General features: G+C 46.2%; 1 protein-coding gene across 6 annotated transcripts in view; it reads right to left on the bottom strand.

The window, feature by feature from the left end:
* Nucleotides 1–25,850, bottom strand: part of mylk4b (myosin light chain kinase family, member 4b) — a 196,517-nt gene that overhangs the window by 48,249 nt on the left and 122,418 nt on the right. For 2 of the 6 annotated variants that reach the window (XM_078539492.1, XM_078539493.1), the window contains exon 1: nt 17,062–18,169. The exons of the other annotated variants lie outside the window; for them this stretch is intronic. In XM_078539492.1, the coding sequence (XP_078395618.1) occupies nt 17,062–17,691 (630 nt within the window). In that variant the 5' untranslated portion in view covers nt 17,692–18,169. Of the gene's footprint in view, nt 1–17,061; nt 18,170–25,850 lie in introns of those variants that run through there. 6 annotated transcript variants of the gene reach the window in all.

Genomic DNA, 25,850 nt, shown 5'->3' on the forward strand with positions numbered 1-25,850 from the left:
TCATTCTTCATCAGAATCTATCTACCGCTGCCTTAAAAATATTCAGTGACCCTCTGAGGGAAAGGGTTCCAAAGTTCCAGAGCGTTTCAGTTATGATGAGAGATTGGATAGGCTGGGGTTGTTTTCCTTAGAGCAGAGAAGGCTGAGGGGGGACCTGATTGAGGTGTACAAAATTATGAGGGGCATAGATAGGGTAGATATGAAGAAACTTTTCCTCTTAGTGGAGGGGTCAATAACTAGGGTGCATAGATTTAAGGTAAGGGGCAGGAGGTTGAGAGGGGATTTGGGGAAAAGTTTTTTCACCCCGAGGGTGGTGGGTATCTGGAACTCACTGCCTGAAAAGGTGGTAGAGGCGGAAACCCTCACAACACTTAAGAAGTATTTAGTTGAACATGTGAAATGGCCTAGCATACAAGGCTATGGGCCAAGTGCTGGAATTTGGGATTAGAGTAGATAAGGGTTTGATGACTGGCGCGGGCACAATGAGCAAAAGGGCCTCTTTCCGTGCTGTAAACTCTATGACAATATGACACTATAAAGTTGCACAACCCTCTGAGAGAAAAAAATTCTCCTCATCTCTGTCCTATGAGGGCGACCCTTAATTTTAAAACAGTGCCCCCTAGTTCTGGACTCAGCCACAAGAGGAAACATCCCTTCCAAGTCCACTTTGTCAACACCATTTAGGGTCTAATTTACCTTATTGCCTTGCAACCTTGACTTTCAACTTTCTTTAACTTTTAGAGAGATTCAATCATTAGAAAGTTGAATTACCCACTTGAAGTAAATGGTTGGCCTCTCCCCCATGTAAATCAGGCTCCTCATGACAAAGTTACGATCCCAGATGTAACTTTAAGGGAGAGGTGAAAGGAGATAAGCCCGAATTTTCGCAACCAAGGTGGGTAACTCAAGACGGGAAATTTCCTGGCTTGCCACACCAGTCTTGGTAGAAAGTGCTGCAAATTATGTGATTTTTGACTCAGGAGGTGGGGGGCATTGGTGGGGAGGTGATGTGGGTGTAAGATGGAGCTGGGCCCACCACCCCTCGAAGCAATTTGGAGGGACCCTAGTTCTTTGGTTACATTTTAAGCACTCTGGCCCTTACCCATCACACCCCGTCACCTTCCCACCACTCCCCATGTCCAGAATTGTAAGAGGGTTATGTGAGTAAGTTTGTTTAAACAGCTCCAGAGAACTGTTGATTGACATTTTTAAGTGGCTATAATAAGCTATTTTTCTGTGATCTCTTTTTATCAATGTCTCGACACTTATTTGCACAAGATTAAGGGTTGTAAAGTGTTTGAAGCATCTGATATTGATACTTTAGTGGTCTATTTGATTTACACATTTATAGAGTTGTAGGAACACCAGTATTTTTCAAAAATATGAAAGGCTGCTTTTTTTCTAAGTAGTTTCACACATGCCATTGTTAATGTAGAGTCTATTGGTTCTGTACATAGCGTATACTGGGAGAATGAGCATGGAAGGGCCATGAGTTGGCATGGAAGGTATGAGGGGGTATGGGGGCATGAGTTGGCATGGGGGAGCATGGGTAAGACTTTTTGACCTTATCTTTCAAAAGGTTCCTGAATCCAGACTATCGGTGGAATTGTCCTAGATTTGCACTAAGTGTGGTTTTACCCACTGGCCACAATGGCGGGTTTTCACAGCGTTATCACCTGCTTCCCACCTCATTAATTATGCGCCTGGGAAACATGCGGTCTCGCTGGTGGGTGGCTTATAAATAGCCCGCCCTGCTGTTACTTCGCTGTTTCCTCACTCCAGGTGCCATATCTAAACTGCTGCCATGAACATAGTTCTCAATGCTTGCAGCCCAGGACTGCTCCAGTGAAGACATGGCCCTCAAAGCCAAGGAGAGTTCAGTGACCCGTCACTGGAATGCCTTTTGGAGGCCCACGTGATTTCCCCAGCCCTGCTCTGGCCACAGGAGGTCCAGCAATCTCACCGCTCCGGCTTGGGAGGCTGTGGCAGTGATGTTCAGTGCCAGTGCTCCACAGAAGAGGTTGACCATCCAGTGCAGAAAGAGGACGAATGATCTCATCTGTGCAGCCAGGGTAAGGCAATCAACTCATCACCCTAAACTCACACACTCACAAGGCCATCAAACATTCACTGGCATCTCACTCACTGTCAGCTCAAGGGACATCACCACTCACACTCCCACACACACCCTCACATCTCCAGCTGGCCTCATCTCCACTGGAGTCTGTCTCCTCAGCCCTCACCACTTTGAGGTCACTTGCACAAATCAACTTGTGCCCCCACACACACCCTGGGATACCCCCCTTCCCCAGTACAGCCCTCGCCCTGCAGCCTCTTCCCTTGCCTAAGGCCACTTCTCCCCCTTCCCTAACCAATCCCTAGCTCTGCACCCATTGAAAAGCCACCCCTGCCTAACGGCTGGTTGGGTGAGCCCCCCTAAAAGTGCTGTGGTGCTGCCTGCGAAGCCTGGCACTGATGACCGCGAGTGCTGCCCGAAGCAAGGTAGGCAAACTAACCTTGAAATCCCAAGCGAAGTGCAGTTTGCCGGGTGCACGTTGCTTATGTACAGTTGTGAAGCACAACAGCGTGCAATCATGCAGACGTGTCCGGATGATCCAATATGGGATGATTCTGGGGAGCAGGGCTTATGATGAGATGCTAAAGTATTGAAATTAGGTTGCCAATGTGTGGCAGCGTGAAACACAGCCCGCCATCGATGGGCGGAGTGGACGATCACAAACTGGTTTCACGACGGCGTAAAACCGATTTTTGGCTTTCTCGCCATATTGTCCGTTCACGCTCGCCATTACGCCTGATGCCAACGGGACCGGATGATTCTGCCCTATGGTTCATGACTCCTCTGATATCCATGAACCACGAGTCATGGAAAAGCTGGTCCGGCTCCACGAAAAGTGCCGGGGTGGGGCTTGCTAGGAGATACCTACCCCTCACAATGGAACCTGCCAAGCCGGATTGGTCACCTTGCTGGACCTCCTGCGGCCAGCAGGTGCTCCAGTGAGGCATCACTTAGCATCATATCCATCATTCAGAGTATATACACTGCTACTTTAATTCTAAAACTTCTGATGAAATATGGTCCCAACGTTGGTTGATTTTTGTGCGTAAGGCCAGAGTAATCTCTTTCCGAGCACAGTCTCTCCACAACACAGTTTTTAATGAATCATGAGTGTATATACTCTGAATGATGGGCATGATGCGAAGTGATATATTTTGTAAATCTGACTTTGATAACAGTACTTGTTATGTAATTATATGATGATCAATGTTTTAGAGGTGCTTGCCTCTTCATCTCCAGGCTATGCCAACACAGTGCTTACAGTGTGACACCTGCTTCTAAAGGGTAGCAGACACCCAGATTAAAAGGAGCAAGGTCAATCAATATTGAGAAGATAATCACATAACAAATAGTGAGTGTAACAGATGGTCATTGCTAAAAATAATAAAGTTCACAATGTTCATTCCGTAATTCAATATGTTTGCTTGAATCTTGTGGCAGAAGTTCGAATCATTTTGGCACCAGAGTCAGTTTTATTCAATTCACAGATTCTCCTTAATTGTTAGTTAATGCACTGTGAGGTGGAGCAGATTGGAGTTGGTTTCTGGTTCAAGGCTATCCTCTTTTTGAGGATACCCACTTCCCTCGTTTCCCCACCCCCCTCCCCCCGCACCCCCCTACTACTTCCTGGGCTGCCTAATCCCACCTCGTTCAAGACCCCCGACTTACCTGGGTCCGGACACTATGGCCGCCGTCTTTGTGGGCCTGCTTGCAGTCCCGGCACCACCCACTGCTCGGTTGGTGCCGCTGGGACTGTTGGCGTTGCTGGCCAGTCAGAATGGCCGCCAGCTTTCGAGGTCGGGACTTCCTCACGCTAAGGGGCACAGGTCCCGTTCTCGGCCTGTTTAGCCCACCGGCAGTGTGTTATGGCAGCACGGCTAGCTTCTTTTTGGTTCACCGGCTACTAGCTGACTCTTGTAATGCGTTGAGGGGTTGGGGGGGGGCGGTGGGGGTGGTGGAGATGGGATAGCGAGTGGTCTGTAACTCCTCCCCCCCACCCCGGTAAAATCCAGTCCAAAGAGTTTGTTTTCAGGGATGGGATTTTCTGGCTCTGCCCACCACCAGGATCGTCCGGTCCACCAAAAGTCAATGGACTTTTGCCTGGGCCGCTGAATCTCCCACAGCATCTCCGACAGGACCAAGAAATCCCGGCCTCGGAGCGTCCATTGAACGAATTAGCTCCTCAAAAATGATTTGGAGCAGAAATGTTGCACAATAATTCAACTAAATCGTGCTTTTTATTTAATCTCCCACCAATATTCTAATACAATGGGCGGAATCGTCCCAGATTTGCACTAAGTGCGGTAGTGGGCGGGTAAAATGATGTTTTACCCGCCGGCCGCAATGGCGGCTTTTCTCGCCGTATCGTCCTAAACCCGCCGCATTAATTCTGTATTTCCGGGAAACAGGTCGTTTCCATGGCGGGCAGGCTCTCATTCACCCGCCATGCCATCACCTCGTCACTTCATCACGCCGGGCATCATATTTAAAGTCCGGCTGCGCGCGCACCTCTCAGTGTTTCCAACCCACAACTGCTGCAAAGATGACAGGATGGCCCTGAAAGGCAAAGAGACTGCAGCCCCCCAGGTTCAATGACGCGTCCCTCAAGTGCCTTTTGGACACGATGGAGGCTCGCCATGATGTCCTCTGACCCCGCTCTGGCCACAGGATGGGCAGCAACATCACCAATCCGGCTTGGGAGGCGGTGGCAGCAGTGGTCAGCGCCAATGCCCTGCAAAAGAGGACAGCCACCCAGTGCCGCTACGGGATGAATGATCTCCTCTGTTCCGCCAGGGTAAGTCACTCTTCTCATCACTCTCAACTCACACACTCACAAACCCTTCATACATCCACAGGAATCTCACATCTCAAGGGACAACACCACTAACTCTCACACACACCCTCACATATCCATCAGGCTCATATCCTCTCGAGTTTGCGTCCTCATCCTGTCCATGTCTCCGCTCGCTACATAAAACATTCCATGCAGTGCCATGGGTCCTGTGGCTACAAGAGCAGGTCAGAGGCTAGGAATCCTGCAGCGAGTAACTCACCTCCTGACTCTCCAAGGACGGTGGATTCTCCTTGTCCACCATCTACAAGGTGCAATTCAGGAGTGTGATGGAGTACTTGCCACTTACCTGGATGAGTGCAGCTCCCACAATACTCAAGCAGCTTGACACAGTCCAGGACAAAGCAGCCCACTTGATTGACATCCCATCCACAAACATTCACTCCCTCCACCACTGACGCACAGTAGCAGCTTGTGTACCATCTACAAGATGCACTGCAGGAATTCACCCAGGCTCCTTCGACAGCTCCTTCCAAACCCATAACAAGGGACAAGGGCAGCGGACACATGCAAACACCACCACCTGGAAGTTACCCTCCAAGCCACTCACTATCTTGAGTTGGAAATATATCATCGTTCCTTCACTGTCGCTGGGTCAAAATCCTGGAATTCCCTCCCTAATAGCACTGTGGGTGTACCTACACCACATGGACTGCAGCAGTTCAAGAAGGCAGCTCACCACCACCTTCTCAAGGACAACTAGGGATGAACAATAAATGCTGGCCTAACCAGCGAAGCCCACATCCTGTGAATGAGTAAAAAAAAATCTGAATTGACCTGCATCTCCACCCACCCAATGACCACTCCCATGCTGCACCTGATCTCACCCATCATGACTCTCGTTTCACTTTTGATTTGGACAGCATGGTGCTAATTGGGTTTTACTTTCTTTACCCTCCCCCAGTCACCCATTTCCTTTACCCCATCACAGTTGACGCCCCCGGCATCACATTTCACCTCCCCTCCGTTACCACCTACCGGCCACAATCCTTTTTCTTCGGGGATGTCCTGGTGAACATGCACGTTCCCTTCCTTCCCCAAAATCCCACCCCCCATCCACATGAACCTCCCTGACTTCCTCCTTTCCACCCCCAGGGTCCATGTCTGCCTCTGAAACCCCCAACTACCCTCACCGTCCTTTCTATTGCTATCATCGAACCCTCACCCTCCCACCCTACCTCTTCACTCTCCCCTCGGTCATTCTCATCAATCCCTTATACCACGCCCACCCTCAGTTCGGTCCAAAGGAGGCAGTCATGGACCCATCAGACCCTTCCCTTGCACGTTCACCTGGACATCTCCCCCTCCGGACCCCTGCCTCCCCAGAACCTCTTTCCCACTCCGGACCACTTCTCCCTGCCATGGAACCCCTTGCCCCCTCCAGACCCCTTCCATCCCTGGAACCCCTTCCATCCCACTTAGCCTTCCCACCCTGCCCCCAGACTCCCCCCCAGCTTCGTCCCTCCCCCTCAGATAGCCTTACATCTCCTGCCACCCTTAGTCCTTCCCCCCTCCTGACTCCTTCCTCCAGCCTCACTTCTTCCTCCAGCCTTATTCCTTCCCTCTTCCCGACTCCTTTCTCTGCCCTTACTTCTTCCTCCGCCCTTACTTCTTCCTCCACCCTTGCTTCCTTCCCTCTCCGCACTCCTCCCTCCCCCCGGACTCCCTCTCCCCTCTCTATACTCCTTCCCCCCTCCAGATTCCTTCCCTTACACCTTTCACCCCTCCGTTACACCTACCTCCCCAGTTGCCATCTTTTCCCCCGTTACCCCTTCCTCCCCCCCTCTCCCCCCCAACATCACCATCCACCTCTTCCTCTCCCAGCTGATCCTAGACCTCCCTTGAATATCATCCGTTGTGAGCATCAATGGTGACTTTCCAACTTCCGTGAGCTGTTTCGCAGCAGAGCCATGTCCATGAGAATCCACCCAGCGTGCCATGGATGTTCCTCCAGAATCCTGTTGCTGTCGGGCTCCAGCATCTTTTGCTCCTCAGATGTCTGCGATGTGAGCAAGGCCCTGGCGGTAAGCCCTGACTTCTGCACGTCACCTTTGCCTAGACGCATTCTGCACCAGCATGTTTTCCCGCCAACGTGGGTGGATGATCCAGCGGGCAGGGAATGAGTCCAGCGGGCTGGCCTTATAATGACATGCTGATGTATTACAATGAGGTTCCTGGCGTCCGATGGCGGGATGGCATCAACGAACTGAGCGGACGATTGCAAACTGGTTTCACAACGTCGTCAAACCGATTTTTAGCCTTCTTACCATATTGTCCGCTCACGCCACTGAATGTGTCCGACGCCAGAGGGCATGGAAAATCCTGGCCTATCCCTACACAGGATACATTTCCACAGGTTTTCATCCTTGGAATGCCTCTGAAAGCTTCCCTATATATGAGGGCCAGTGAAGATAACCTGAACGTAACAAGGAGGCAGGACTCACATTATGAGTGATGTAAAATACAGAGATCAGCAGTGAAACTGCAGTAAGAAAGGGAACATCTTCAGTTCTGCTGTTTTCCCACTATTCTTTTACAACCTACAGTGTCAAATACGACAGTGAATGTTTCACATTTCACAATGACCACACATACTCAGGGAAACCGGCTAATAATGCAAGAGATCAGGATGCACAGCTGCAAAATCCCAATGCTGGAAAATGTCCAAGATGGAAGGCTTGGCAAAGGAGCAGATTGCTCTTTCATGAAATGTACGTGGGAGGTTTAAAATGTCAGTAAAAATAAGAATAATTTTGGTCTGCTGTTCCAATATGGTCATCGTAGAATTGCTATAATTGCGGCCACAGTTTAAATAATATAGCCAAGAAAGGCCACAATTTTAAACCAAGGGAGGATAGGGTGGTTTCAGTACTGACCCTGGAAATGCTGCTTTTTTGGAACCTTAAAACACCTGGAGTATTAAGATCCGACCTTGCACCATAATGCACACGATTACTGCTGCCATGTAGTGCCTGATATACAGGTAGAGCATAGGGGTCAACGGCAGGTTATTTGCCAGATCAACCTTAACTAATGCAAACAGAGGGTGGTGAATGGACTGTCCAGTGAGACAGTTAAGGCTGATAACCTCAGCAATTTAAGAGGGTATTGGCGAGGCATCCAACAAGGAAGTCAAATGAGAGACTTACATCATGAACTGTCCTATTTTCTAGTCCCGTGAACTGCCAGATGGACCCAAATCACCTTTTCTAGTCACGTACATTAACATGTTCCAGTTAAAGAGCCGTTGTTTTAAAATGTATTTGGTTTCTTGTTGGATGTGGGTGATACTGGCAAAGTCGCATTTATTCTCGATACTTAGCTGGATTTTAGTGGGGGGGGGGGGGTGGAGCAGGACTTCCTCCCTGATGGAGGCAAAAAACCCACCTCAAGCCAATTACACCATTCAAATGGCTGACAGCTTTCTGGTCCCAGCAGTGCCACCTGGATTGGTGGCCACTACTGGGACTGCAATCTGTCCCAAATAAGGCCTGCAGCGATGGAGCCTGGGCTTTAAGGTAAGTCTGGGGTTTTGCTGGAGCCAGGCTGGTAGACACTGGTGTGGGGAGGCGAGGGGTGTGGGAGGCTAAGGTGGACAGGGCAGGGGGGCAAGGGGAAACGTGGAAGTGGGTAGACCTTAGGGGGAGCCCCTATTGGCACTGGAGGCCTATAAAGGTGGCAACACCCCTCCAACACCACTCACTCCCCCCCACTCCAGTCACCAGCTTACCCAGTGAAACCTTTCAGGCTGGACACTTGACACCAACCTCCTGCTACCATGGGTAAAATTCCAGCGGCAGTAAACGTAGGCCCTTAAGTAACTGTTAATTGACCATTTTATGGCCTCAACTGGCCCACGTGCAGGCAGGCTTCCTTGATGCCTGCCACCCGATGGGAAAATTGCAGCAGGCAGGCGGGAAAGCACCGGGAATGATGCCCATGGCATGGCACCCGATTTTACAGCACTCCCTGCCTGCCAACCTGCCACAGGGGGCCATGAAAGACCAGCCCAGTTACCCTATAATAAAACATGCCGTGGGCCAGAATATTGCCATCAGCCTGCGGGGGCGGGCCCGACATGCCAACGCGCAAAATGACGTGCGACGATGTCGGGCGTGCGTCCCGACGTCATCGCGCAACGTCATTTAGATTATTTGTTCAGTGGGCACGCGCCAGAGGCGGCTCTACACCTGCCAAACTGTCAACAGCCTATTAAGACCATTAAAAAAACCAATTAAAGTCATCACCAACACTGCCCGTCCAACCTTAAGGTTGGCAGGGAAGGTGAAGAGCCCAAGCGGCCTTTGCGTTTTTCAGGAAACCTCATCCACGAGTGGGATGAGTTTTCCTGAAGGTTTAATAAAATAAGTAAATAAATTTTGCTAACTGTACAAACATGCCCCAGCTCATGTGACCCTGTCACATGAGGGGACATGTTTAAATAGTTTTTCAGATCCTTTATTCAAGATTTCCATTACCAACTTAATCTCCCTGAGGCAGCGCTGTGCCTCAGGGAGATTTCCGCACTTGCGAAACCTACTGTCCCTCCTCCCCCCACCCGCACAGGTAGCGCTGAGTGCTACCGGTTGTGTGTCATGCTGGGCGGGTCTTAATTGTAAGCAAAGTATGTCACTGAGTCATATAAGTAGATATTAGGTCAGATAACCAAAAACTTGGTCAAGGAGTTATACTTTAAGGTAGGTTTGTTACTATGGAAAGGTGAGGATAAAACTAAGGTAGTTAAAAGTAAATCACGTTGTTGTGGGACTGGAGTCACATATAGGTCACATCAGGTAAGATCTGCAAGTTTACTTCCCTAAAGGACATTAGTAGGCCAGTCAGGTTTTTACGCCAATCCAAAAGCTTTATTTTATTTTTATTAAACTGGGCTCAGGTTTTGGATTGTCAGCCCAGGTCCCCGGGTTTCAAATCCAATAACATTCCTGCTAAACTATCAAACATTTAACAGCTGAATTAATTGGGCAAGGTCATCAATTCCTAAGTGTGGAGGAGGAATCCTCAGAGCAGTGTCATGTCATCTATTATTTGCAGAATTTAGCAAATCAATTGCAGTGGAGGTAGGGGTTTGAAATGGTCCCGAGTTTGCAATAAGCGCTGTAGCAGCCATGAGAAAAGTCGTTTTATGCAGCCACAGGAAACACGCCGTCTCGCTGGCGGGCAGCCTCCGATTTGCCCACCATGCCGTTACTTTGCCACTTCCTCACGCCGGGCGCCATATTTAAACTGCAGCCACATGCACAGTTCTTGGTGCTTCCAGCCCAGGACTGCTCTCAAAAACCAAGAAGACTGCAGCCCCCCAATTCAGAGATGCATCCCTGAGATGCCTTCTGGATGCCGTGAAGGGCTGCCACAATGTTCTCTGCCCCTGCTCCGGCCACAGGAGGCACATTGCTCTCACCACTCCGGCTTGGGAGGCAGTGGCAGAGGTGGTCGGTGCCAATGCTGCACACAGAGGTTGGCCACCTAGTGCAGAAAACAGATGAATGATTTCATCTGTGCTGCCAGGGTAAGGCAACCATCTCATCACTCTAAACCCACGCACTGACAAGGCCATCACACATTCACTGGCATCTCACTCACTGTCAGCTCAAGGGACGTCATCACTCACTCTCTCACACATACCCTCACATCTCCAACTGGCATCATCTCCTCTGGAGACTGACTCCTCAGCCCTCACCATCTTGAGGTCACTTGCATACATCAACATGTGCCCCCCACACACACTCTGGGATACCATCCTTCCCCAGTACAGCCCTCACCCTGTAGCCTCTTCCCCTGCCTGAGACCACTTGTCCCCACTCCCCAAGCAAGCCCTAGCCCTGCTGCCATTGAAAAGCCACCCCCGCCTATGGTTGGGGTGGTAGGTAGCGACCTGCCCATGAGCCCCCCCAAAAGTGATGTGGTGTTGCCTGAGAAGCCTGGTGCTGATGATCGCGAGTGCTGTCCGAAGCAGGGTAGGCAAACAAACCTCAAAGTCCTGAGGGAAGTGTAGTTCACCAGGTGCACGTACAGTTGCTTACGTATAATTGTGAATCACGCCAACGTTCCCGGATGATCCAGTGTGGGGGGATGATTCCGATGAGCAGGGTTTATAATGAGATACTAAAGTATTAAAAAATTGGGTTCCCAACATGCAGCGGTGGGAAATGCAGCCCACCACTGATGGGCGGAGCGGACGATCGCAAACTGGTTTCCTGACAGCGTAAAACCGATTTTTGGCCTTCTCGCCATATCGTCCACCGACGCCCACCGCTAACGGGACTGGACGATTCCACCCATCATTTCCAGTTTTACTCCAGCAAGAACTGCTTCTGAACTCTGAAAAATAAACTCCTCATCGTTTAACTGTTAATTGGAAGCCTTGAAGGTTTCAAAGAGGCGAGGTGTGGAAAATGTTTTTTAGTGCAGTGACTTGTCATGATCTGGAACATGATGCCTGAGAGGTAGTGGAAGCAGATTCACTAATAACCTTGAAAAGGGAATTGGACAAGTACTCAAAGAGAACACATTTGCAGGGCTATGGAGGATGAGCAGGGGAGTGGAGCTAATTGAATAGTTCTTTTAAAGAGGCGGCACACATGATAGGCTCAGTGGTATACTTCTGTGATGCATTATTCTATGATTTTACATATTACAATCCAGAAACTAATGGGAAAGGCTTGTTTTAACAACACAAAGGTATCTACCGTGTGGAAGGGATACTGGCCAGACCTTCCTGATAACATATTCCACAACTCATACTTCCTTTTTATAAATGTTTTTTTATTTTTCTTAAGAGACAGGGAATCCAGATAACACACTGAACACTGAGCTTGTTGGTCTGGCCTTGCAAAACACCAGAACAACGTTAAAGGCAAAATACTGCAGATGCTGGAAATCTGAAACAAAAACGAAAAACGCTGCAAAAACTCAGCAGGTCTGACAGCATCCGTGGGGAGAAAGACAGAGTCAACATTTCGAGCTCTGAAGAAGAGTCATACGGACCAGAACAATGGGTTATTTGGGATGGTTTGTTGGGAATCAGATGAATAGGCGGTTATCAATGATCCTGCTTACATAGAAAGGAGTTTCACTGCATATTTGTGAACCTAGGAAAAGTTGACCAAATTCATAAAAGCAGATACGTCTCCAAAAAGCTGGCTGCTCAAGAACAGCCCTAAATATAGGCCTTAACTCAGGTAAACTCTGCACACAGAAACAGAGCTTGCAACAGTGGTGAATTAAGAAAATGGGGTGGCTTCCATTTCTACCCTGGAATGACTCTGATCAGCTCTGACCCTCTTAGCTTGCCTTCCAGATGGTCTGACTGGTTGTTGCTATTGGCAATCTCTATGGAAAGGTGGTGGGGAGTCACTGAGTTACAGAACTGGCTCAGTAGAAATGCAGAAGCTGCATAAATTGTCGTTCCCTTTCCAATTTGGTATTCCTGTGAATTGTCCTGACGAGTGCAAGGTGAAAAACTTTGACAACATGTCTCTTTTATTTTGGCGATTCTCAAATTCAGAAGCTGTTATCTGTAGCTTCCTGGACTGTTGCCTGTACAGCTGAATGCAAAACAGGATCAGAATGTGTGTGACATTACCTTGGTTCCCCCAGTGGCAGAGTTTCTGAAGCGTCTATGAGGTGTGGTATGTTTGGTGGTTAACCTTGAGCTGTGTCTGATGTGTTCTATTGGAGGTCGTTACTGAAACTCCTCCCACAGGTCTTCCCATTCCTCTTCTATGATCTAATAACCCAGGCCTTGTTCCCAGGCCCCCAACAGACTTTCTCCCTTCTCTTTTGATCTGAAGGCAAAAATAGTTCAAAGAATTCCCATGGTAACTACTGTACTTGGCTTGCTGCAAGTGAAATATGCAGCTGACAGCTAAACTGTCAGGACAAGGAGTGGAAAAATAGCTCTCCAATACAAATAAATAACCAGGCTGAACTACTGCAGAAAGTAAAGACTCAAAATACAGATCAATAATGCACAAACAAAATGAGATCATGAGTAACAAGTCCAACACATCTTTAAGAGGTACATTTCCAAAAATCAGCCCATTAAATCCCTTCAGCGACCATTTAAATATATATATGTGCAAATATATGTAGTAATGGAATAAACAAGTGAAAACAAAATTGGTGACTTTGGTGTGGCACCAATTTGTGGAGCATTGCTCCAAATTAATAAATTAAATGATGATCTTTCACACTGAAAGCCTCGAAAAACAGATCTTTTTAACGTTTCAGAGCTTGTTGCTTCATGATGAGCTAGTCCATTTCAGCCATCACTGAATCCACCATTAAATTACAATGTATTTACAGCACAGAAACAGACCATTCAGCACATCAGTCTACACCAGTGTTTATGCTCCACATGAGCTCCCACTCAACCCTCTTCATCCAACTCTATCAGCACATCCTTCTATTTGTTTCTTTTTCATGAACCTACCTACCTTCCCCTTAAATATCTGCCTGAACTATTCCTTGTGGTAGTGAGTTCCACATTCTAACAATCTCTGGGTAAATTCCCAATTGGAACTATGGCCCATAGTTCTGGTCTCTCCCACAACTGAAAACATCCTCTCTACTGTCATCAAACCATTTCATAATCAGTAAGACTCTATCAGTTTACCCCTCAGTTATCTCTTTTCTAGCGAATAATTCACAGCCTATTAAATCTTTTCTGATAGGTAAAACCTTTCAATCTGGTATCATTCTCATTATGTTTTGCACCTTCTCCAGTGCCTTTATGTCCGTTTTATAATAAGAAGACCAGAACTATTAACAGTACACCAATTTGATCTAACCAATGTTCGATACAGGTTGAGCTTAAATCCTCTGCTTTTCAATTCTACCCCAATAGAATTGAACCCTGATGCTTTGCTTGCATCATCTATGGCCTTATTAAACTGTGTACTTAAGCACTTGGTGGTCCAGTGGACAATCTGCAGCTTTTAGAATGTATCTTTGTGTCAGATTGGAGTTATACTGCATCCAGTATTAACAGTAATGTGAAGTGGCCTAGAATCATAGAATGATTACAGCACAGAAGGAGGCCATTTGACCTGTCGTGTCCGTGCCAGCTCTCTGCAAGAGCCACACACCCAGTCCCACTCCCACAACAGGAGAGCTCATATAATGCCTGTTTTGAAGTGCTGGAGATATGAATCCTGCTTTTTGCTGACATGGAAATGGTAGTGTACCTGTCCACTTAAAGCCAAATTGTTCCTGCATAATCTGAAAGCTTTGTTTAACCAAGTGAGCTAGACTAATTGACATTTCATTCACTGCCTTCAACCTCTTTTTGGGTTGCCATTCTGTATAATTTTTGCTGCCTATGGGAATACTGTGTGAAACACTCTGCCACTCATTTAAAGATTTTTTTTTTCATTTATACTTTCATGGGATGTGGGCATCACTGGCAAAGCCAGCATTCTGTCCTTTGTTACCCATCCCTAATTGCACTGAGTGGCTTGCTAGGCCATTTAAAAGTCCATTTAAATCTCTGGTCCATTTGTAGGCCAGATCAGGTAAGGATGGCAGATGTCCTTCCATAAGGGACATTAGTGAACAAGATAGGTTTTTACAGCAATCAATGATAGTTTCATGGTCACAATTACCGAAATTAGTTTTTGATTCCAGATTTTATCAATTGAATTTAAATTCCACCAGTCGCTATGGTGGGATTTGAACCCTTGTCTCCAGAGCATTAGCCTGGACCACTGGATTATTAGTTCAGTGACATTACCACTGTGCCACCACCCCCACTTTTTGGCTCTAGAATTTTCTTGGGATTAAGTCTTGTAAATCAATATGCCAATTCCAAATAAATGCTAACTGGCCCATCAGAAGAAACTTGCACAAACCTGCTACGATACAGATTTGTCCCTTTTCTTTGTCTTTTTTTTTGCCCCGTGTTCTTCCCTCCTTCTTCCCACGCTACATTACAATCCATGGGATTATCCCTTTCTAATGACCATTTCCAGATGGTCGACAGCAGTGTATGATTTGACCATAGACAATACCACAGTTGAGCCCAATCTCATCCTCACCTGCCATTCATATACATCTTCTAGCAACATTCAGGAGATGGCACCTGGCCTACTCTACTCACCCCACACAAAAGCACTGAAGATGGTAAATGCTTTATTTCTGCCCAGCTGAACTTAGCTAACTCTGCGCAAACTGAGGCTAGGATCTTGGACCTTCTGGTGTGCTATCCGGTTTCACCCAGCTGGACCCAGAGCATGTTACTTTCGATTATTAAGTGAGCTCACTGGCAAAAGAGATTGAGGATGATTTTTGCTGGCACCTTTAGGTGCTAAAGGTTCTCTGAAGTTGCCAAAACAGGAATCTCAAGCTGAAATGTTGAGTTAGCCCACATTTTGTACAAGACGCCATCTTGGTGAAGGAATTGAAGTGTAGGAACAGTCAGTTGGAGGGTCGCTAAGGGGCTGATTGCTTATTGGCTCTCATTAACAAGGCTGCACTCCATTTTGGCAGACAGTTCTTGATCTAACCATTTCTCACAACAGCAATCAGCTGATTGGGAGCAAACAAGTTGTTGCTGAGTATTCATGCACTATGTAAAAGTATACCCATTTTGATTGTTCACTAGCTGCCTGGTGTTTGAAACACAATGAGGGTACTTTCTGGGACTGTTTCTCAAAAATTCATCAACAGTTGAGCAACATTTATCCTGGAAATTCTCTGATGATTTCACCTAAAAGAGTAAGAATTGTGCTGCTCCACCTAGTGGAAACCTCAAAGCAGTCATCAGGGAGTGCTTGGTCTTTGGTATCTTTCTAAAGGCCCCCTTCATCTAGAACAGGAATGGGAGAAGGGCATGAAACCAAGCAGAACAGCACCAACTACTGCAGGAGAGAGGGATGGGCAGGACATGAAGGCAAAGTGGACCCCTTCTTCCCCCACTCTGGTTACAGGACACCCCTCTTCCTCTGGACCTCCTTCGTACCTCCAGTGCCACATTCAAGAACCTATGGCCAGAATCTTCAGGTCGGCGAGCGGGGGTGGGGCCCGCTCGCCAACATGTAAAATGGCACGCAGTGATGTCGGGCGTGCATCCCGACGTCACCGCGCGTCATTCGGAATTTCAGTTTGGCGGGCGTGCACCGGATTGGCTGCGCGCCCGCCAAACTGTCAAAGGCCTGTTAAGGCCATTTAAATAGTAATTGAAATACTTAACAGAGCTGCCCGTCCAACCTTAAGGCTGGTGGGGCAGGCGAAGAGCCCAAGCGGCCTTCGCATTTGACATGAAACCTCATCCATAGATGGGATGAGGTTACTTGAAGCGTTTATAAATTGAATGAAAGTTTTAATTAAAGTTCATTGACATGTCCCAGCTGATGTGACACTGTCACATGAGGGAACATGTCTTAAAAATTTTTTTTTTCTTTATTAAAATTTAAAAAAATCTCTGCACTCTTACGCGAAAGAGCACAGGCCCTGACTCAGCCTACTCCCCCCCACCCGCCCGCACAGGGAGCGCTCAGCGCTTCCGGGTCCGTGTCACACTGGGCGGGCCATAATGGACCCACCCATGTAAAATGGCGGCGCGCAGCCGATCGCGGGCGGTGATCGGCTGCGCGCCCGCCCACACCCGCTCCCCTCCAACCCCCTCGACAGGGAGAAAATTCTCCCCTATGTTCCCTCTCCTTCTGTCCCTGAGCCACCCTGAATCCTGCTGCTGTATGTCAGCCAGCACCCTCCATGCCTTCAGTGCAGCTCACACATACTGCTCTGCAAAAATTGCTTCTGATCAGCCTTTGAGATCTAAACCCGCAGCTGTTTGTTTTAGTGCCTCCAGGCGAGTTCAAATTAAGGTAACCAGCAAAACTGTGGGCTAAAACCAGGCTTTCAAATCGACGTGGTTTATCAGCACAGCACCCATTTAGCACCTGTTTTCACCCTTTCACTAAAACAGTAAGTTAGAATGTTAAGAAAACACACGGCAACAGTGCTGCAAATCTCAAATACCGAGGCCTATTCGAAAGACTTGCGGCACAGTCAATGTGACATTTCTGGAGTGTATACAAAACAATTCAAACTGTTTTCTTACGTGGTGTGGCTAATATTACTGAAGGATCGGTACGTGTGTTAATGTATTTACCTTCTCCTTCCTCCTTCTCAATACCAATTTTTCAGAGGTGATTCTCTTTTTTAAAGTCTGCAGTTGATCACTGCCAGCTGTACCTCGCTGTCTCGATGTGAATTGGCCTTTGAGAATAAACTCAGCGATTTTGGAAGTTTTAAACGTCTCTCCTAGATAGCTTATGACTTGCTGTACTCCAAGGAGCACATTTTCAATTCTATCTATCTTCTTCGTCTGCTCCTTTGAACTATTATTCAGCATTGACAACATATCGGAAATGTCGACAGAAACACTGGCATTTTTATTTTCATCTTCTTTACGGCCGGTGAGCTTTTTCATTTCTTCCTTGTCAGTCGACAGCATTTCCACCTTTTGGCCAATCTTATCAACATCTTGAGTTATGCCATCCAACTTCTGAATGACTTTTTCCTGGATGCCCAATAGTTTATCGACAGTTTGGCTTAAAGACTCCAGCTTCACATCCATCACTTTGAAAGCATCTCCAGAGGTGTTCCGATTACTTTCAGAAGATTGTCTTGAAGGTCCCATTATCACAGGAGGCCCTTGGCTCTGAATGGCATTAGAGTCAAAAACTTTGGCCAGAGAATGGACCAAAGTACTAGAGTTCTTCCTAGGCGGCGTATTCATTGTGGTCTTTAATACAGGTCGAAGAAAATCAAAATTTTGCAACACCAAGGAAAGAAGCACAGCCAAAGAGGCTTACCTTAGAATAAGGTCAAAAGACTGAATCAGTTTTCGCCAATGGTAGCATACAGTTGAGTGTCCCTTCGAAAAGACACAAAAAAATTCTTGTGGTTATGTTTTTCTGCTTCAGGAGAGTTCTCTGTGAGGTTCTTCAGCACAGCCTGCAAAAGGTTTGTTAATGCATAGGAAAGCAGGCTTAATAACTGCATCGAATGTTCCAAACCACACAGCAAAACTCTGACATTCAAGTTCCAGCAAATGATTCTAACAGGCGTTCAGACAAATATAGTTTAGGCTATAACCTTAGTGACCGCTGATAATCCTTTCTGCTCACTTGCCTTCCTTTGTTCATTTATGTATTTTGAAGACGCACAATGGCTACATTTAGCAAACTGACATTGAAATTCCCAGTCCCCACACTGCCCCCGCTCCCCCCGCCACCACCAACTCCCACCACCATTCCAAATGCATTTTATCCTGTGACGTTAGCACTGAAATAAAGAAGGCTATTTGGACACTTGTGGCATCTGGCAACGCACATCTTGCTTGACATTTGAGACGATTTAATGTGCAAGTCCATTTCCACGGTACTTTTGCTGAGCACGATGGCAGTATGATGCACAATGTGATTTCTCAGTTTTAAAAATGTAGGTAAATAATTGTTCAATTTTCTCTACAATATATTGACTTTGCCTGTATTAATGTAGGAATGCAAACTTTGTTATGTCACTAGTAAAGGCAGCTGAGACATTTGCAGATGGCCTTGGATATCAGACATCAAATAAAAGTGCTCAGTTTTAAAATTCTAAATTCTGGTTTTCTTTCTTGAAAAACATCTAAATGTCAGTTTTGTACTTGCCATTGTGTATTTGACATTAACATATGTCTGCTGAAGGCAAACTTTTACAATGGTTTAGAAATTGGATTCCAGCCACATTCTAGAGACTTTAACGTATGGTCCTGCCTGACACTTCAGTCAACACTGAGGGAGTGCTGTGCTGTCAGATGTGCCATCTCTCAGGTCAGGCATCAAACCTGCCCCCACAGGTGGATGTAAATGATTCTGAGGTGTTATTCAAAGAAGAGCAGGGAATCTCCTGGCCACTACTTATCCCTCAACTAATATCATGAAATAATTGACTTTTTCTCAGTTGTAGAATCATAGAATGATATAGCACAGAAGCAGGCCATTCGGTCCATTTTACCTGTGTGGGCTGTTCGAAAGAGCTCCAGTTAGTCCCTACTATTTTCCCAACACCCTTTAATTATTTTCTGCCTTCAAGTATTTATCCAATTCATTTTGAATGTTACTACTAAATCTGTTTTCACTATCCTTTCAGGCAGTGCCTTCCAGGTCAGGACAACTCACTGGGTCAAAAATAATTACCTCATGTTGTGTCTGGTTCTTTTGCCAATCGCCTTAAATCTGTATTGCCTGGTTACTGATCCCTGTGCCACTGGAAACATTATTCATGATTATAAATAACAGTATCCTGGGTTTATCCATTGGCATTATTTTAACATCTGTATCAGCTCAATTAATTCCAGCATTAAAGTAATGCTATTCAGAAAGTCAGGGTGATTGTTTGCTTCCCCTAACACCCACAGCAGACTTGTAGTTCTTGCTGAGGTTGATGCTGGTGTAACACTGCCTGATGAAATGCTTCCCAGTGCGGGGTCTCCAGCTATTGGCATCTAAAGATGCATTCATTTAATATGGTCCAGGCTGCTATTTCTGTGGTCAGTAGCACCGTGACTTATAAAGCTCCTCCTCTGGCTGACCATAAAGTAGCAATGCAGTAAACCTCATTCAAAGATAACCTGGAGCTGGAGTTTCATTGTAGGGTGTAATTTGGAGGTTAGATCCAAACACGCACCCAATGAAGGGCCATCATTGACCTGAAACGTTAACTCTGTGAAATCCGATGAAATGTCTAACAGTGTAAGTAATGTCTAACCTAACTGTAAATTTGTATTTTATCTGTAATGTATCTGAATAGTTATTTGGCAGTATAAAACTTGAGTATTGTTGAAAAAAGAGACATGCTATCTAAGCTTTTAGCCTTGCACTCATCAGGATAGCTCGCAAAAATTTTCCAACACTAACAGGGGAACAACAATATATTCTGCATGAGAAGAGAGTCCTGATAGGTTGGCAAGTGGATTCTGATTGGTGGAAGCGTTACCATGAAAAATGCAGCTTAGGAACAGTTAGCTGTCCAGCTTTGTTCAAATTCAAACTGGGCAGGTCAACTCTGATTGGTCAAGGCATTGCTCTGGGGAATGTACCAGGGAATGGCTGTTCCCTAAGATTTCGCTTAGTTGAAAAAGGTGCAATGAGAGGACATGTTCCTTTTGCCTGCAAAGGACAGGGCCCTGTGTGTGAATATATGTGGCTTCTAGCATATGTAAGTGAGCCACACTGCAAGCATGACTTAGTTTTCAGTGTAATTCTTAGCACAATCAGGATTGTTTAGCAAGTACTGTCCAACTGCAGAATCACATCTAATGTTGGGCATTATGTATGGAGTTTTGTAAGCAGGGGCTTGTTGGGTTTGGTCAGTACTTGGCCTGTTGCAAACAGCTGAAGGGACGTGCTGTTTTTCTGAATAAAATTTGAAACTTCCAGCTACAAAGTGCTTCTTTCAGTTTTTTCACTAATGCTTTTCACCACTGAACACACATCATTTGTCCTGTACACAAAAAGCAGGACAAATCCAACCCGGCCAATTACTAACCCATCAGTCTACTCTTGATCATCAGTAAAGTAATGGAAGAGGTCATCAACAGAGCTATCAAGTGGCACTTGCTTAGCAATAACCTGCCCACTGACACCCAGTTTGGGTTTTGCAGTGTGAGCTATATGAATACGATGGGGTGGGTGGCAGCCTGATTCAACTGGAACCAGTTGAGTTGGTGCTGGGTCAATTGGTGACAACTGGAGTCGCCACAACTGGCCTCAACTAGATCCAGCCTTCCTGGATCGCAACTGTTTCCAAGATCTAGCTGCCAACTGGGTCCATCTAGACCAATTGAACTGTTTTTTCCATCTTGTTAAGTAACAGCCGAGTGTCCTCCAAATATCTCTAAACTACGTCCAAACTCTAAATGGGCTTTAATTGGAAATTCGTGAAAACATCGTGACCCAAGAAAATGCCAAAACGCAGGTATGTTTCTTAAAATTTAAGCTTCAACTCATTGAGTCAATTCATTCAAATCCATTTGCGGCAAGTTTCAGAGACTGCAATCAGTGAGCAATGCCCATCTTTAAAGTGACTTATGCTTAGGCCAGAAAAAGGTATCAAAAGAAATAGAAAATACAGAGTCGGTCTCACTGAGGATCAAGAAAGCATTCAAAAATAAAGGCCAAAAAAATGCACCATTTCTTGCTGTGCCTGAAAATCTGATCGCAATGCTGAGAAACCAATGACCCCCACCCATCCCCACACCCCAGAACAAGCTCAGCTGGAGGCTACTCAGTTTTGATAATCTGGCCAGTGGGAAGGGATTAGTTCAGGCATCAATGGACAGATGTGAAAGATTGAGCCTTTTATAGTTCTACAGAATGGGGTTGAGAAACTTATCGGCCATGATTGAATGGCGGAGCAGACTCGATGGGCTGAATGGTCTAATTTCTGCTCTTACGGTCTACATGTTTTGCGCCTAATATTGCGCAATCCATTAAGCGACATAATTTGTTTGCTTCCAGATTACGAGTGTATCAAATGCAGAAGAAACTGCAGGCCCAGAATTTTTATTGGCTGTCTTAAACTGGACGAATGCTGAAAAAAAAATTGATGCTCATAACTCACAGTTTGCTATATTAAAGGTGCTATACAAATGCAAGTCATTGGGAGAACAGTGAAACATTTGAATGCTTGGTTTTATTCCTTATTACTATTTTCTGGTACTTCAGTTGGTTTATATTTACTCAATTTGGGGTCGGTAACTTTAATTGGTCATTCAAGCCAATTGCAATTTTTGGATTCATGGACTTATAGCCTTTGAAATGTGGCATCTCTGAGTGCACAATTGCAAATGTGGTGCAATACATGTCTCCTAGACGCATGGCCTATAATTATATAGAGGCATCAGCTTCTACAGGGTGGTCTTGTGATGCAGTAGTTTGTGTACCTACCTCTAAGCCAGAAGCTTTGAGTTCAACTGCCACCCCAGGACTTGATGACTGAGGAAGGTTCGTTCATAACATGGCCAAACGGGTTGAGTGTCAACCTGCAAATCCTTCCAATACATGCCAAAGCAAGCAGGTGGTAAGAGTGGGAATTCCTGGTGAGTCATGTGATGGAAAGAAGATTGGAACTTCTACCATCACTATCCACAGCCCCAGACTGCAATGTATATGTTGCCACAGCAACTTGGACTTCCAGAGAGAACAATAACACACCATCAGTATCATCTTGTGTAAAGGTCAATCAGCAATAAATCTCTTCTCTGTAAGAAAATCTACTTCATAGATTATATTTAAAGGGATCCCCCCAGCATTTATATTAAAAAAAACAATCATTAACTCAGTTTTACTAATGAGGCAGGTGCTGCACAGATCATATGGAGGCAATTACATGGGAGTGGATCAAGGAAATATTTTTCTGAGTTGGAAGACTAAATAAATGTGTTAAAGTTCAAGGTAGAGTCGATTTTAAAATGATACATTGAAAGGACAGGCATATTAGATCAAATGGCTGATTCTCATTCTATGCATTTTTATGTTCCATATTTGTTGGACAGTAAACATAGAGATTGTAGGCATTGGTAAGGATTATAATACTCAGATGCACTGAAGAAATCCTAAGATTATTTGTTGATCTGTTGGCAATCTTTAAGATTCGATACTGAAGATACAATATTTTGACCACTTTTATTAGCTGCCCTCTATCCTAATGTTAAGTGAAGAAGATCTACAGTTGAATTTTTCACTGCTGTCCCATTCAGGATTGGACAGAATAGCGACAGAGAAGAAGATGACATCGAACAGTGTGGCTTCACCACCATGACCTCATTTCCCTCTCCTGTCTCTGCCGGAAATGCTGCTGACCACTCTTGCCACTGGTGGTGTGGACAGGGTCTGAGTTCATAGCCCATTTTCTCCCTTTCACCTTTGTTCTTGCCATTCCCAGGAACATCATGTGAGCCATGTAAGTAAACCTGGGATAAGAACAAAATGGTGCAAAATATACCAAATAGAGGGAGAGGGCCTCGCAATGGCCTCTTCTCCCTTCAACTGTTATCTTAATTTCTGAAGATCTTGGACTTGGCTGAGGTCTTCAGTGGACATCTTTGGCCAGACTTCATGGTCCAATGGCCCTTAAGAGGTCTTTGGCCATTTTCTGATGGTTCTCCTGCAGTTCCAATACAGTTGGGTCTTCATTTTCCCGGGAAGCCAGGAAACTAGGCTGCAATCATGCCATAATCTGGGTGGAAGACTTGTGCCAGTCTTGTAGGCATAGCCTCTGGAAAACTCTGCCCTTAGAGTCAGAACCAAGCCTGAAGCTCAAATTAAGGAGCTGGAGCCCGACTTTGCTAACCACAGGTTATGCATGTTTTTAAATAATTCAAAAATTCAGTTACAAACATTCATGGTTACCAATGAAACTAAATATAATTTAAAGGTCGATTTGTTTTAATAACTATATTAACTACCCAAAGGATAAGTGAAACTTATACAGCAAAAGGTTGTAGTTCATTTCTTTCCCCAGATGTTCTATACCATTTGAGATTTTCAGCACAATGATTTAATGTCAGGGTCAAATGGCTTCACTTATCCACCTGCTTTGGGAATGTTTAAATACCCATTGCTTTTGTCTGGAGGGTGTCAGATGTGGTGAAATGTCTTCTACCTTGCTGTTCTGAGGCGTGTAAACTGGCTGGTGTTTCAAACTCTTCTTTGCTAAACTTTCAGTTATTGTCTGGAATTCACAAACCGGGGAACAGTGGTTTCATTCAGTTCTGGATACCATTAACCCACAGATATTAACATTTAAACAGAAAGGTCAAGTAATTCAATTTGAACAAGTATGGAGCTCATTTGAAAATTTTTGCTTGCCAAAAGGGAAAGGGGACCACCATGACATTATCTGGAGATAATTAGGGCCAACTAGACCAACAGGTATAGTCTGGACATGAGGCAAGAGCTACCAAGTCAGAAAAATAGCTGGGTACAATGGAAAAAATATGAGAGATACTAGTATATTTTTCTGTGTGGCACAATTGTATTGCATATTGTTGCTGTTCACTCCTATGGTCCTATTAAAATGATTATTTAATTAGGATGTCGGATACAAGACAATTGAATAATTTCCAAACCATAACATTTCACTCAAGTGCCGGGGAATGAAAGACTTACATTTATGCAGCACCATATCACATCTCTCAAACACACCCCGAAACACTTGAAGCACAATTAACTACTTTGAAGTGCAATGGTTTGTTATACAGTCAAGGAAAAATGCTGTTTTGCACACATTAAGCTACCACTGCAGCAACAAAACAGATATTAGATTTGAAATGATCTCTAGCCCAGTTTGGGTGGGGGGGGGGTGGTGGTCTATAACCCGCACTATGGCTGGTGAGCTCAGTTGATTAGATGGCTACTGTGTGATTCAGAATAATGCCAGCGGTGTGGGTTTGATTCCTGTTCTGCCTGAGGTAGGTTTGGAACCTGCTTCCTTGCCCTGTCCCTCAGAGTGGAAGGCAATGGCAAACAGCCAAGAAAAATGGCTAAGGACCTGCTTTTGAGCTGGGCACATGTGGAATGGAATGGAACCAGCAGCGTTTGCATACCTGGCCTGGATTTTCTCCTTAAGCCTCAGTAACGTAAGCTTGGGTTTTCCGGTCCCACCCAAGGCGGCAAACATCGCCGGGCGGGGGAGGTGGCGTGGGTTGGGGTGGGGTTTGGAAAATTTGGACAGGCAGCCAAAAGTCCATTGACTTTCGGTGGGAATTTCCGGTCCCGGCCGTAGTCTGCACGAGCTGCCAATACCTGTCATGCCCTTCCAAGTAGGTCACATATTTTACTGCGATGAGTATTACACTGTTTGCCTTTTCAGTGGTGACCTAGACCAGAATTTTATGTTGAATGTGCGGGTGCGCACCTGACCCAGAATCATGTGGAAATCTTGTGAGAAGATGTCAGGCTCGCCTCCCGACGCCGCCGCCCTCACGCTCAACATTACGGTTGGCAGACGCGCACAGGAGTCAGAAGCGGGCCTGCTGACAATTAAGCAGGCAATTAAACCCATTCAGGAGCCAATTGTCAGCGATTTTACGCGGCCCGTCCACTTTTACCGTTGACGGACGGGCCAATTGGCCAGGCGGCATTCATGTTTTCACTGCAAGCTCCATCCTGGACGGGATGAAATGTCCGGGGTTAAATAAAATAAAAGACGACGTTTGGGGGATGAGGTGTTATGTAGTCTGCTGTCAGGTGCTTGAATTGGCAGCATTGACACAGTTTGCGGCAGTTTATTGACCTCATTTCACTTTCACAGTTACTGCTGCTCCCTGAGGCAGCTCCACAGCAGCCGTCAGCCTTCAGGGAGCGCCCGCCCGCACCCTCACTTTTCTCAGCGCCCGCCCTCTTCCCGCACCCCCTGGCAGCGCTGAGCCTTTCTCAGCACGCGTTTCACACTGACTGCCAGTTAACTGGCCCAGCCAGCGTGAAATCGAGGTTAGGGGTGGATCGCGGCCAGAAGCGCTTATCGCATCCGCTTCCGGGCCCACTGATCGCACGCGCCCAACAAACGCAAGATTCAGGCCCTAAAATTCCCACCAGGAATGGGGAGGGGTGATGAGGCTGGGAAAATAGGGTGTGAGCGCAGGAACTGTAGAGTTGGGGAAGCATTCCTGTGTTTCCAGGGTATCCTGTTCAATCCTGAGATGAGCTTCTAACCCTATTTCCTCTCCTTCACCAAGACCACCTAACTATTTCCACCTCTGGAATGCCACCCATCTACACTCCTGCCTCATCCCATTAGCTGCTGAAGCCCTCGTCTGTGCTCAACATTATCTTCACACACAACTATTCCAATATTCCCCTGGCTAACTCTGTCAGTTTGGGCTCATCCAAAACTTGTACGCAACCTGCG

The sequence above is a fragment of the Cetorhinus maximus genome, chromosome 3 (assembly GCF_964194155.1).
Source record: "Cetorhinus maximus chromosome 3, sCetMax3.hap1.1, whole genome shotgun sequence".
NCBI lineage: Eukaryota > Metazoa > Chordata > Chondrichthyes > Lamniformes > Cetorhinidae > Cetorhinus > Cetorhinus maximus.